The following is a 13242-nucleotide window of genomic DNA, read 5'->3' on the forward strand; positions in this document are numbered from 1 at the left end:
TCCACTATCGCATCAACCAACATCATCACCATACTCTTCACCCTGGACATCGAAAATGGCATTAGAATGATGCTAAGCCTTGGAAATTGGCAAGTACAACATCATATTAGTGCTCATTTATTGCAGCAGGCCTGTCCCGCCATATTCTCAAGTCACGCCAAGCCTCCGTCAATGGACGGAATCATGCCGGAACGCCCCATAACGCCCCCAATACCGAGCCTACAACGCAACTAAATAAATGCCTCCTCATCTATAATACCCAATAGCTTTCGGACGCCTCACGAAATCAACCTTGGCCGAAGCAGCAATGATCGGTGCCGGCGTCCCCGACACATGAGGATCCCACCCCATGACGTCGTACGGCCACCCAGGCTCCCACTTCTCCACGCTCTCGAGATACGCAATCTGCGCCTCTGACAACTGAATCGTGAGCGCGTCGATGTTGTCCAGCATCTGCTCGACCTTGCGGCCCCCGACGACGGGGAACACGTACGGCACTTTTGCCATGACGTACGCCAGCGCCACGGCCGTGATGGACGACACGCCAACTTCCTCCGCCACCTCGGCCAGCGCTTTGCTCACGCGCATCTCCGTCTCCGTCTGGTCCGCCAGGTGCCGGAACGCCTGCCCTTCGTCGTCGCTCCGCCGCCGTGCCTCAATCATCTCCCGTGTCTTGAACTTGCCCATGCCCGCGGCGCCGTACGGCGCAATGGCCATGCCGAACTGCCGCGCCATCGGGATGATGTCCCGCTCCATGTCGCGCATGATGACGCTGTAGTAGCCCTGGTAGATGGAAAATGGCGTCTTGCCGTGCGCGCGCGCGTACGTATTGGCCGCGCTGACGACCCAGGCAGGGCAATTTGATATACCGAGGTAGTGCACTTTCCCTTGCTGGACGAGGTTATGCAACGCGTCCATGACCTCCTCGATGGAAGCGGTATAATCCCACCACTGAACATAAAAGACGTCGATCCAATCGGTGCGCAGCTTGGCCAGCGAATCGCGGAGGCTCATGTGCATCGATGCGCGCGAGTTCCCGCCCGCGTTCGGGCAGCGGCCTTTACCGAGGGCGTGCATGCGGTAGTCGGCCGAGAACTTTGTCGCGACGACGCAGCGGTCCCGGACGCCGCGGACGTCCATCCACTCGCCGAGCCAGGCCTCGGATTGTTCGTGCTGGTAGCCGTTGGAGCAGTCGAAGAAGTTGCCGCCGGCGTCGAGGTAGGCGTCCAGCAGGCTGAAGGCGGCGTTCTTCTCGACGGGGCCCATGCCGTCTGACCAGGCCGTTCCCAGGGACATTGTGCCCATCTGAAGGGGGGAGACGCGGATCGCGGCGTTGGGGGAGAGGATGCGGTAGCGGGCGAGGGGTGTTGGGGGGTCCGGGGCCGGGAAGAAGAGCGTTCGAGCGCTTTCGGTTGCCATGATGGCGAGCTTTTCTAGTAATGGAACGTTTCTTGCCTGGTCGTGGTCCTGGATCCTCCAATGTTGGCTGATGTGAATGGTGAGCGAAGGTTAAGATCGTTGAGATACCCAGGTATGAAGCAGCTTCAATAAATCAAACTACAGGTTCCTACATTGATGTACATACAATTTAAATGACCCGGTGTTTGCTGTCATTGGGTTCTTATACCAATCTCTCGCAGGCAGGGCACTCAGTCTGACGGGATTATTTGGCGTCGCCGTTTTGTGACGGGGCGTCGTCCGGGTGGCGCAGCGGCCTTCAATCAAGGAAGACATACTAAGACGTTTGGCCAACACCTCCCAGATCTCACCCGCGGAAGCTTTTGGGACGGCCGCGGAGGTCTCTGACTTTGTCACGGAGAACGCATGGCCACACATGGCCGCCGCCATCTACTCGCTTCTAGGGCACGTGTAGTCGCAGCTGTAGTGCGTGATGCCAGTGGCCAGACGAGCCCAACTGTCATGTCTCCGAAGAATACTGAGAGGGTCCGAAGTAGACAAATTGAGTTGGTCTCATAGTGCTTGCTGCTTGAATGGCTGCCTGACTATCATGCCAGCCAGTCTGGTGAATTCCTCGACCCCGACAGAAACGAAGTCATTGTAACCGAATAGTGTTTAACCGAAAGTTCACCGGACATGTAAAATGCGTTGAAAAATATCAAAGTTCAAAATGGTATCGCAATAGTGCCAGCTGCAATGACCGCACCACGCCCCGAAGCCTCATCGGGAGTGCTGCTCGTCTTAATGATCGGCAGAAGTCATGCCGTCAACAACATAACCCTTGAAATCACGCGCCGGAACTCGTCTATCGAACAGAATATCCAACTCTTCATACGTGCGGCCCATTGTCTCGGGAACACGGAACCAAGCCCAGATGAAGCACAACCCAGCCAAGCCTCCGAAGAAGAAGCCCAGCTTTCCTTGCATATTGGCCTCGTCCGGGTTAATCATGTACGGGATCGCTACGGTCATGATGATTCCCAAGACGCCCTGGGCAGCTGTGGCGAGCGCAATCGTCTTGGAGCGCACTCTTGTGGCTGAAGCCTCTGATATGAGGACGAAGCACACGGGTCCAACGGACAGGTCGTAGGCGAAGTTCCAGATGAGCATGAGGGATGACTCGGCCCAGGCCACGCCAGAGGGACGACCGGGGACGCAATCCAAGATGCCGATGAGGAGCTGCAGGAATACCAAGGCGGCGAGGCCGGTGATGTAGATGGTTCGTCTACCGTAGTGGATCAAGAAGTACCAGGAGATGACGGTGCCAAGGAATCCGACGGCTGATGAAGTTAGCTAAGGCTCATATTCTCGAGGGGAAAGCAAAGGGTCAGCGGTTTACCAAGGAAGCCAATGGCCATGTCGAATGCCTTGTCAGTAGGCAGACCGGCTTGCTGGAAAAAGTACGTCCCGTAGTTGATGAGATAGATGCCGCTGAGGACTTGAGTGCAGTAAACACCCACAGATATTTCCGTCCGCCTCAAATTGGCACCTTTCAAGCAATCGGAATATGTGCTTCCGGCTTCAAGCTCTTGCTCAAGTTTGTCGGTTTCTACGATGAAGGCCAAAGAAGCGTCAACATTGACCTGCTTGGAAGCCAAACGGCCCAGGCTCTTCCTCGCATCGTCCACCCTACCCTTCCTCACCAACCACCACGGACTTTCTGGGACAAAGAGCAATCCTGGGAGGATGACAAGAATCCAGAACCATTGCAGCGCAAAGGGCAAAGAATAGGCCCAATGGGTGTCGAGCTTGGAAGTCCCCGCTGTGACGCCGTTGGCAAGCAGCTGGCCCATGACGAAGCAGAGATTCACGTAGGACGTCAAATGGCCACGGATAGCAGTGGGGCAAACCTCGGAGGCGTAGGCCGGTGCGATGACCACGTACATGCCCAAGACGAGGCCGCCGAGAAGCTCGCCGACCAGGAGGACGGGCAAGGAGCGCGCGAAGAATTGGATGAAGACGATGCCAGCGGTGAGAACCACGCACACGGCAAAGGTCAGCTTCCGGCCGTACCAGTCCATAGGGTACGCAGCGAAGAGGGCACCCACAACTTGACCGACGGGATTGCCCATGGAGAGTCCGGTCTGCCAAGCGGCAGCTGGACACATGTTAATAAGGGAGATGCTTCAGCCCAGGGACTCAAGTCTAAGACATACTAATGATGTACTGTAGCACGTTAGTATAGGGTTCACGTATAAGAGGAGACGACAGCTTACGGAGCCCTCATATTCATAACCAAAATCTCTCTGAAACTGAGGCGTGGCGTAGAGGTTTCCGAGTAATTGCGGATCGAATGCCAACATAATGACCCCGATAGACACGAAAGCAGACCATCCAATGGCAGCGGGGTAGAGCTTGACGGCCTGAGAGAACGTCAAGTTGTGCTCGAGACGAATAGCCTCGGCCAGGGCAGCGTCATCGGTACCGGGTTTCGCATCCGGAGCCACGGCAATGGTCTCGACATCTTTGGACGTCATCGCGGAACTATTACTATAGGATGAAGTATCGGCTCCCCGTAAAAGAGGTTGGATCTCGTCGTCTTGTGCGGCAGCCGTTGCGGATAAGCGCGAGTGTGGGGGAGACATGATGATCTTATTTCCTCCTCAATGATAGCAGCCGTAATGCAGATGACCCGGCCGGGCTTCGCGTCTCAATGAGCGGGCTCCACGGTATCGGGACCCCTCATCCCCGGCAAAGACCGGTGTGAGCCCCGAATGGCCAGACTCTATCGACCAAGGGATTCGGGACCAGGGCACGGAGTGGTCAGCAGGTCTAGAGAGATATGAGAATCTCCGACTCAACAGGGGAGGTGGGGGGAGGTGGTTGGGTGGTATTCGGACTAGCTACGGAGTATGGTGCGTTGAAGATTGACAGGAGTTACCAGGCCCCAAATGAGAGCCAATCCGGGGTAAAACCTGGGCGCACATGCCGCCTTCCGGGCTTATCGGGGAGGTGGGTATGTGGTCAGCTCACGCTAGACCGCTGTGGGATGTTGGAGATAGCGGTCCAACCGTTGTTGCAGTGACCCCCTTGCGGGTGCTTCGAGGTTGGCGGGGAAGTCCTTGGGACAGGATGCCGAGACCTCCTCCCGAGCTTGATTTGACCACTGATCTACCTTCTGCTCACCTTGTCACTGTTGAGAGGTTGCCTTCAGCTAACATAAGATGGTACAGATATCACAAGGTAGATTCGCAAGTGAAGAGCCTCTTCTGGCTTGATATCACGTCGGGGTGATCCTGCATCTCTTTTTATCCTGAAGTTTCAGAACTACCTGACCTTTAATGAAAAGCCCAAACCGATGTGATTCAGCGTTTGATATGAGATGCAATGGTTGTAACTTTCCTTACCATTGGCCCCTTTTGGAATGAGCCTCGTCTTATCACCAATGAGACACTTCACTCTCTGCTTCTCATAGAGCTCGCTTGTTGCATCTCAATAATCCGTGTGAGATGAAATCGCAACCGTCTGATTCCGATCCAGTGTGGTGTTTCTATCGTGACTCACACTGCTGTATACACACTGGCGTTTATATTATTAGATATTGGGGCAAATACTTGTGGTGACATAGATCATTGCGAGGAGAGGTGTTCGTCGCGAACAGGCGGATGAGAACAGGTAACTACGAGTAAGCTAGTATTTCTCTAGAAGGTCGAGATTTTCAGAGCGTTGTGTGATAGTGAGAAGTCGAGAGTTTTCACCGTTTAGCCTTGTCACTGACAAAACCAGCTTCTGAGTAGAATAACCGTGGGTAAACCTCCGTTAAGAGCTCACCGATGGCACATTTGATCCCTCAACTGAAACGGTCTTCAAAGTTGAGGGTGATTGACCACCTTGGCTGAATACCTCAAGTATACATGGAAATGACAATGAGTTAGCAAGCCTTGAAGCGCATGCGTTAAAAGGGGTATCACATCGTATGTCATATGGCTCCGGGAGGGTTTTAATAGATGGGTATTGATATTAGGCCTTGAGAATCCCAAGGTCTTTGAGAACGCTACAACTCTAAGACGAGTCTCCGCCAGACTCCAAATTGCACGTCAGAATTTTCTCCAAACTCCGTCTCTGCACCTCTCTCGCTCTCACGTTTTCGGTACGTGATTCGAATTCCTATCCTCGACTACCAACAAAGAGTCAAAGTGCAGAGTTCTATTTTTCTTCGGTGACGCCGATCTCGTATCCAATCAGAACCTCGGTGCTCGTACCTTCCCAACCGCGCGTTCCTGCAGTTGAGATCATGAAGCGGCATGTTCGATCAATGTAGAGTGAGGAAATGACACCAGCTCTAGGCGGGCCAGGAATAATCAGGAAGGGGACGGTGGAGTGCTTGAAAGCCCGCGTGTCCTTGAGATCATACAGGCGAAGAATATCATGGGAAGCACTGCCTCTATGTTAGCTTGACAATCATTTTTTCACGCCGGCTTTTGATTACTTACCAGACGAGATGGCGGCCATTCGGCATCGCTCGAACCGCACTTACGGCTCCGCTTCCGGCCGGGAACTTGAGAGTCCTCTCTGGCGCCCAGCCACTTCTGGCCTTGTGGATGCTGTACTCCTCCACCGTTCCGTTTCGCCTGCCGGCGTAAATCCAATTGCCGTCAGGACTCCAGCAAGCACCCATACACCAAGGCGGCACGCCTCGTTGACTGCCTATCCTTGCGACGGGGTCTTGAACACGCCGATCCCATATTCTGATATTGCCATCAATGGCTGCGGAGAAGAAGACTGTGTCCGCTGATTGAGTTGGGTCCATGGCCGGGGGAGGAGGATCCGAGGCGAAAATCATGGACGGTGATCCGGGGTTTGCATCATCTGTCTGCATATCAGGTAGAGGAGGGATTTCTGGAAAGTCGGGGACAGGCAGCTGCGCCGTAGCATCGCCCGCGCCGTCTAGCGCCGAGGGACCATCTGTCGCAGTCGTATCTACAGCTGGTGCTGGGGGCTGATTTCTTGCGGCTTCGGGACTGCTGCTTCCTGGTGCCTGGACCGCTGGCGCCGACGTGGCATCGGCGTTGAAGGCATTTGTCATATCGATATCGGCAGAGTGATCCATACCGCCGTCCTGCCCTGAACCATCATGGAGAGTGGGCATTCCCATATCTCCCATCGCCCTCGAAAATTCATCATCGTCATCGCCGCCATAATTGCCTGCGACGTTATCGCCAAAGAGCGAGCCAGTGTCACTGCCGCCAAAGAGCGACTCATGTGCGGGTGACGCTTGTCCTTCAGCGCCCTCGCCAGCCATCGCAGGAGGCGGAGCTTCGATGCCGTTGGTATCGTCTACGGTGCCGTTTTGAGGAGGTTTGCTGTTATTGGACGTAAAGGTTGGGTCTGGTTTGATTTCTTCCTCCATTGCCTCGGCAGGAATTGGTGCACCGTTCACTGGACGAAGCTCGATAGCAGAAGTTTGTCCTCCGCTGCCGTCGTAAGAACGTTTGACAGCGCCAGTATTGAGATCCCAGTCGAAAATGTTCTTGTCCCAGCTGCCACTTAGGACGCTCTTCTCGTCTTGTGCCAGTGTCAACACGCTCACAGCATTAGTGTGTTGTTGCAGGCATGTTATGCGCTTTCCTTCATCGTGCCTTACGCTTTGGAGATTGATGCCACCAGATTCGAGACCTGAAAGTAGCCATAGCGCCTGTGAGTGGACAGCCAATGAGTAAACGGGCGACAGGATGTGTTCCTCGTTCCCTCTTGGGTTCGGTGGTCCTGGTTCCTCATTTTCCCAGTATGACATCAAAATGCCCGCCTTGACGACACTATCGACAAAGGGGTGTCTTTGCGCCACTGTGAGGAGTTGTTTGCCATTTATTGTACCAGGCCCGTCGTACTTCCGGATGTAGCCGTCGGAGCCTCCTGTCATCCAGAACCGAAGATCAGGCGTGATGGCGACTGCGTTCACACTCGTTGCCTGCGGCGCGGCCATCGTAGGCACAATGTCGTACAGTCGGGCATTCACGGCTTCGGGCCGGACGCTTGGGAATAGGCTTGAGGACAGCAGTGGTGATCCGCTCTTTATCCCCGGCGACCCTCCCGCGCCAGCCGAGCCAGCTCTAGAAGGCACTCTTGCATCTCTTGTGGCTGCGTCGTCACCCTTCTCTTGCGCATCATCGCCCGTCTCCTCACGATCGTTATCCTCTTGGTCGTCGTCGTTGTCTTCCTCCTCGTTCTCCATGTCTCCCTCTGCATCGTCTACATCCTCCATGACCTCGTCCTGGTCATTCTGGTCGTTCTGGTCATTGTCGGAGCTCGCGTTTGAGTCTAGGTTGCCAGGGCAGGTCAGCGGGGTTTTAGGAAATAGTACAAGGCTCCGAGACATACCTCTATCATCGTCATCCATTTTGAAGCTTCGCTATGTAGAAATGCGAACAATGCACAGCTATGAAGTCGCAAGCAGACACCTGGAGGGTCGCGCAGAAGGTCCGCGGCGTTCGCAGGGTGACGCCGGGGTCGGAGAAGCGGTTAGGTTCGTTCGCGACTAATTATGTATATTTGAGATGTCGCCACGCGGAGAGTTTCGTTCCATTCCAAATATTAAAAGAGGTCTGTCAACAAAGTTGGCGGCAATGGGTTGTGGAAGATGGGTGGCTGGTGGACGCTACTAATGTTCGTTGCGCATGCAATCGTCGCGAAAGCTGCGGTCGCGACGACGTGCTAGGTTGGAGCACCTCAGCAGCTCAGCTCGGTGGGGCCGCCCTGATGCTGTGCGTCCACTTCTATGTATCACCTGTGTGCCTGTGCTGTGCGCCTCGCCAGGGCAGTTTAGCTCTCGATTACGGCGGGGAGACGACAAGGTTACCAAGCCTAGTCGCGCTAGCATCCCCTGGAGCACCGCCGCCGTATCCCCTATCCGTACGAGAGCGCTCCGGAGCGGAAGCGCCGCCGGTTGATTCGGCCGGGCAAGCCGTTCCGGCAGAACTTCGGCGCCGCCCCATTGGCGATCCGCCGGAACCACCGGTCTCTCAACGACCTCCCAACTACACCTCCGCCTTGAGGATCTCTAAGATTTCTCGCGCCCGATGCGCGATATTATCCATATATTTGCAGCTTTGACAAGTGTCCTAGCATGACAAGATCGTCTCCAGTCCACCTTGTACTATGGCACATCTAATCTGCCTCAAAACAACGGACAATCATGGTTTCTCTCTTATCGTCCCTGGTCATTCACCATTCTCTCTCATGACCTATGCGTTTGATGCTGTCTGGAACTAGGGCCAGGCAGAGTGTGTACATTGTTACATTCCGCACGGCTCAGCTGCGTTTGCATCAAACCCGTTGCAGCCTCTATGCCACGCAGGGCCCTTCCAAGCATGTTGCGGGTATCTTTGTTGCAAGGTTTGTAACTTCGCTTGATGGTTTTGCCAGGCTCTCATGTAGGAACCCGTCGCTGCATAAATAAGCCTCTTGTCAAGCCTGCGCTGTCCTGCAAACGTTTGAGATAATGTAGGCAGTTCACCGCTCTCAACAAGCTAGCTTGTCAGGAGTTTTTATTTTACAATCATTGTATTCTCCTTCCCCTGGAAACTGTTGTGAGTCTCGATTTGTTCAACTCCGTGGCGGACCCTCTCGCTTTATGTGTGGTCAACCGCCCTCTCCATGTTAAAGCATAGCCCGTCGATTAACACAGGCCCATCGGGCCTACTCCAAAAACCATTTGTTTCAAAACATGTATGGTTCCTCAGCTAGAAGCAAGTATTGTACCTTATCCGAGGCTCAAAATACTTTCTTCAGTCACATAACCAACTACGTTTCTCACCTCACGGTCTTGGAATACTGACCTACCTCCAGGACTGTACTTGATCATGTCCCAGAAACCGCCCCCTGACCGTAAAATCGCAACCATCTCGCCTCATACCCGCCCACACTCTGAGATGAGTTGGCGCGATATACCCGAAGTGCCACGGGCAGAGGAGATCATGAAAGAAGCCTGCATACTCCCAAAGAAGAGCGGCCTAAACGCCGTCTACCCGGCGAAAAGCGCATATCTCCGGGCCCAGTACGACCTCCTACGCTTCGAGGGCGTCGAGCCTCTCCGCAGAGCCGTTCAAGAGTACAAGTCCGCGCCAGAGATGGCAGAGAACACTGAGGCATCCATATACACCGATGTAAGCAAGTCTTGCCAGAACTATATCATGAAAGTGGATCTAAATAGGAAATACAAAAAGGTCTTTGTCCGCGGAGTCAACATCATACGCCTCGGAGTCATGGTCCGCGTCACCTTCTCCGCCGTCCGCGCACGACGGCTCATCAACTGGCCAGCATCTCAGCGTGTGGTCCCAGGCACGATAGTAGCCCTGTCTCCAGCTTCGGATCGCTTTAGAGCACAGTGTATTGTGGCAGTGGTGACGGGTCGCTATGACGAACTTGCTGGCAGTTCATCGGCGCCTCCTCCTCTGGATCTGGAATTTTCCGATCCTGGCATCACGGCCGGCTTGATGGAGCCAGACCAGGAGTATGTCATGATCGAAGCCCGCTCCAACTACTTTGAAGCCGTTCGACACGTTTTGGAAAGCCTCAAGCAGTCGGCAGAAGACGAGTAAGGCAAGAAGAGATTCTGGAAGGGGTCGTTGAGCTGATGTGCGTTTCCAGTTCACCATTCGACAAGTACTTCGTCGGCCAGCTGAACACCGACGGCATGCCTAGTTCTTTCTCGCCCTCCTCCACCACACTGGATATCTCAGCCCTCCACGATGGTCTCCAACGCCCACAACTCATCCACATTCCTATCCAAGGCGACGTTCCCAACAACATCCAACAGAAAACAAGACTAGATCAATCCCAGCTCCGAGCCCTCCAGCGGATGACGAACAAAGGAGCTCGCAATAGTCCAAGGCCCCCCCGGAACAGGCAAAACACACACGTCCATGGCCGCGCTCAAGGTCCTGCTAAGCACACAACGCTCCAACGTCCCTATCATCGTCACAGCCCAAAAGAACGACACCGTCGACGAGCTCCTCTTCAGATGCCAACAGCTCGGCGTGGCCTTTGTACGCCTCGGCGGCCAGGCTAAAGACGAGGTCATCGCTAGCCGGACGCTCTTTAACCTCCGCACGCGATCTCGCTGCAAGACGTGGAGCAACAGCGCGCTCGAGAAACGTCTCATCTCTCTCAGGTCTCAGGCGAGGCTTCTCCTTCAACGCTGCTTCCCGCCCGCTCACCAGCAGCTGATCATGCCGGAGCACTTTCGGGAGGTTGGCTTGATCAGCGCGGAGCAGCATGCCTCGGTCATGAAAGGCTGGGACGGCGACCCCAAATCCATCGCCCGAGAGGGATCCCGACACCCGCTCGGGTCGTGGATCGGTGATCATCTGCTTTCCAGATGCCACATAGGAGTGTCCACGTTCCTCTCAGCGATGGTGTTAACGATGACGAGGCAGCCTCAGGGTCCGGCATCAACGATAAAGGGTCTGCTTGCAACAAGAAGGAGCAGTTATCAGGCAAACCTATCCCAATCGCGCGCTGGAATAGCATCAAAGACTCAAGCGGTGTTGTTGTTGTTGTCAGCGACAAGCTGGCACAAGAGCTGCTCGCGCATATGGTCGATTGCGCCTGAGTATCGCGGCATGGTATACCAGCACCTCGAACGTCGATACATCACATCAACCATGCTAGTCCTCACCGCAATCTTCAAGCAGCTCGACAACGTCGTCAAGAAGCTCAAAGTAAGCCGCTGGCAAGAGGACATCACCGCCATCCCCGACTCAAAGGCCCGCATTATAGGCTGCACGACAACAGGCCTCACAAAGTACCGCAAGCTCATCGCCGCGCTCCACCCCCGCGTCATGATAATCGAAGAAGCCGCCGAGACGCGCGAGGCAAACATCACCGCCGCGCTGTTCTCCTCCCTGGAGCAAATCATCCTCGTCGGCGATCACATGCAGCTGGCGCCCCACGCCGACGTCCTGGAGCTCAGCAAGCCCCCCTACTATCAAAACGTGTCTCTGTTCCAGAGGCTCGTGGAGCGCGGTTTGGAGCATTCCACCCTCCAGGTGCAGAGACGCATGGCGCCCGACATTCGCAAGCTGCTGAGCGCGTGGTACCCTCTCCTGGTAGACCACCCTTCGACCTTAGATCGAGAAGCCGTCCCGGGCATGGGCTCAGAGAGCCTGCTGTGGTTCAACCACCAACGCCCCGAGTCATCTAACCGGTACTGCAGCAAAGTCAACACTTTCGAGGCCGACATGATTGTCGGGCTGTACAACCATTTAGTGTCCAACGGCACAAGCCCCTCAGAAATCACCGTCCTGACCTTCTACAGCGGACAAAAGGCCTGTATCGAGAACGGCCTCCGCCAAACCTCAAGCGCCGGCCGCCTCGGTCCCGAGGTCCAGACCGTAGACGGGTACCAGGGTAGAGAAAACAGCATCATCCTCATCTCCATCACCGGAAGCTCAGGAGACCGTACGAAACCGGACGCGGGCTTCCTCAACGATCTAAGGCGCGCCATCGTCGCCCTCAGCCGGCCCGACACCTTCTGATCATCCTCGGAGACATGCAGAATCTGCTAGCGTCATCGGCTCGACCCATCTGGAGCGAGGTCTTGAACAGGATGGAGGCACCGCCCACGGACTACATCCCCGTCTTCTGCAAAGCGCATGGGAGTGAGATTCGTATCCGGCAGCCGGGTGACTGGGCAAGACTTGCGAGTAAAGGAGGCTGTAGTATGCGCTGCGGGCGAGCGACGGGTGCACGAGGAGCAATATGTTGCCGAAAGTGCCACGGGTACGTTGGTCCCAAGCCTTTCGAGGAAGAATGCTGACTGGATCTGGTGTTTAGAGGTACTTGCAAGCCCATGTTCAGTGACACGTTCACGGACAGCAACATGCGGGCGATTTCTCAGCTCCCCAGTGCGACGAGCATCTTGAGCCCTCTAGAGCAGGAAGTTCTCATAGACCTTAGCGGTTTCTAGGGCGGTCGGCTGAGAGGCACGCCTGGAAGTAGATAGACAGAAGTGAAGATTTGGAAGATGGTCTCAAGAGTCGTCCCGCATACGGCATATGAGACTGACTGAAGACTGACGTCAAGAAGAGCAAGGCGAGGCCGCCGGGGCAGATCACAGACCCAGGTAGTAGCAGCTTGAGGACGACAAAATGTAGCAAGTTCCGATGGTCTAGCCCGAGACCTTTCAACGAACATGGACCTGCATCAAACTTAATGACGAGTGAAGCATGGCCCGAAGTAAACCAATCAGAATCAGATGTGATGAGCCAAGTCAGCGCGAATACGTCTCCATGGACACGGCTCAACCACCCAGTCTTCCCTTCCCAAGATGATGCTCGCCATCGAACCATCGAGTCGACGTCAAAAGCTGCCAAGAGTCAACCCGACATCATGGCGCAACCGCTTCGCGGCCCAAGTAACGGTCCAGTAACGAAAGAAGTTTTGCGAGAGAAGAGAGAAACAAAGCCCTCGGACGATGTTGTTTCCAGAAATGTTTCCCGTCCGTCTTATCGATAGCTTATCGTGCATTGCGAGATGGAAGTGACCTTTCAATCTTCTTTGCCTCAGGCCATGAGGCTCCCCTCCCCCTTCCTTCGACACCAGTACCACGGTCATAAGTTGCAAGAGACCGCACTTACATTTACCTGCACACCCCCCTCCTCTTTGGTAAAGGCATCGAACAGACCTACCCACACAGCACGAGGCGTCCGGGATGGTAGGGGCCACACCCGCTGCGGGCTACGGCAGCGCAGTCCTAGGGCCCCCGGGAAGCCGTCCAGCGGACGCGAAAATTTTCTTTGCATTTGGCACGAGCCGGGAATGGAGACAGAAACGGCTGGGAGTTCT

At 55.0% G+C, this 13242-nt stretch overlaps 5 protein-coding genes across 5 annotated transcripts; 2 read left to right on the forward strand and 3 right to left on the reverse strand.

The window, feature by feature from the left end:
• Window positions 1-158: 158 nt before the first annotated feature.
• Window positions 159-1787, reverse strand: BDP55DRAFT_23826 (putative aryl-alcohol dehydrogenase). Its single transcript, XM_060566192.1, has one exon. The coding sequence runs from the start codon at window positions 1417-1419 to the stop codon at window positions 247-249; it is 1173 nt and encodes a 390-aa protein (XP_060437314.1). The 5' UTR covers window positions 1420-1787; the 3' UTR covers window positions 159-246.
• Window positions 1788-2130: 343 nt separating this feature from the next.
• Window positions 2131-4136, reverse strand: BDP55DRAFT_23841 (sugar porter family MFS transporter). Its single transcript, XM_060566195.1, has 4 exons — window positions 3675-4136; window positions 3615-3624; window positions 2798-3556; window positions 2131-2738 (listed from the first exon to the last, which is right to left on the reverse strand). The coding sequence occupies exons 1-4, from the start codon at window positions 4041-4043 to the stop codon at window positions 2200-2202; spliced, it is 1677 nt and encodes a 558-aa protein (XP_060437315.1). The 5' UTR covers window positions 4044-4136; the 3' UTR covers window positions 2131-2199.
• A 1170-nt stretch (window positions 4137-5306) lies between these two features.
• BDP55DRAFT_641933 (transcription factor SPT8) lies at window positions 5307-8115 on the reverse strand. The gene is made up of 3 exons (XM_060573429.1): window positions 7777-8115; window positions 5892-7716; window positions 5307-5836 (listed from the first exon to the last, which is right to left on the reverse strand). The coding sequence occupies exons 1-3, from the start codon at window positions 7793-7795 to the stop codon at window positions 5605-5607; spliced, it is 2076 nt and encodes a 691-aa protein (XP_060437316.1). The 5' UTR covers window positions 7796-8115; the 3' UTR covers window positions 5307-5604.
• Window positions 7837-11075, forward strand: BDP55DRAFT_763094 (helicase required for RNAi-mediated heterochromatin assembly 1; the record flags this gene model as incomplete). Its single annotated transcript, XM_060580899.1, has 6 exons — window positions 7837-7921; window positions 9244-9560; window positions 9621-9991; window positions 10045-10192; window positions 10269-10755; window positions 10833-11075. 6 exons carry the CDS (start codon window positions 7837-7839, stop codon window positions 11006-11008), a joined length of 1584 nt encoding a protein of 527 aa, XP_060437317.1. The 3' UTR covers window positions 11009-11075.
• Window positions 11067-12073, forward strand: BDP55DRAFT_641938 (AAA domain-containing protein). The gene has a single exon (XM_060573430.1). The coding sequence runs from the start codon at window positions 11238-11240 to the stop codon at window positions 11931-11933; it is 696 nt and encodes a 231-aa protein (XP_060437318.1). The 5' UTR covers window positions 11067-11237; the 3' UTR covers window positions 11934-12073.
• The last annotated feature ends 1169 nt before the right edge of the window (window positions 12074-13242 follow it).

This window comes from Colletotrichum godetiae (genome assembly GCF_030913485.1).
Source record: "Colletotrichum godetiae strain CBS 193.32 chromosome Unknown BDP55scaffold_1, whole genome shotgun sequence".
Lineage (NCBI taxonomy): Eukaryota > Fungi > Ascomycota > Sordariomycetes > Glomerellales > Glomerellaceae > Colletotrichum > Colletotrichum godetiae.

What these genes read in the sequence shown, in the direction of transcription:
- BDP55DRAFT_23826 (XM_060566192.1), bottom strand. Translation starts at nt 1,419, where the DNA reads ATGGCAACCGAAAGCGCTCGAACGCTCTTCTTCCCGGCCCCGGACCCC.
- BDP55DRAFT_23841 (XM_060566195.1), bottom strand. Translation starts at nt 4,043, where the DNA reads ATGTCTCCCCCACACTCGCGCTTATCCGCAACGGCTGCCGCACAAGAC. An exon ending in CATGGCCATTGGCTTCCTTG is followed by an intron (nt 2,739 to 2,797) that starts GTAAACCGCTGA and finishes TAACTTCATCAG; the next exon opens with CCGTCGGATTCCTTGGCACC.
- BDP55DRAFT_641933 (XM_060573429.1), bottom strand. An exon ending in AATGGCCGCCATCTCGTCTG is followed by an intron (nt 5,837 to 5,891) that starts GTAAGTAATCAA and finishes ACATAGAGGCAG; the next exon opens with TGCTTCCCATGATATTCTTC.
- BDP55DRAFT_641938 (XM_060573430.1), top strand. Translation starts at nt 11,238, where the DNA reads ATGATAATCGAAGAAGCCGCCGAGACGCGCGAGGCAAACATCACCGCC.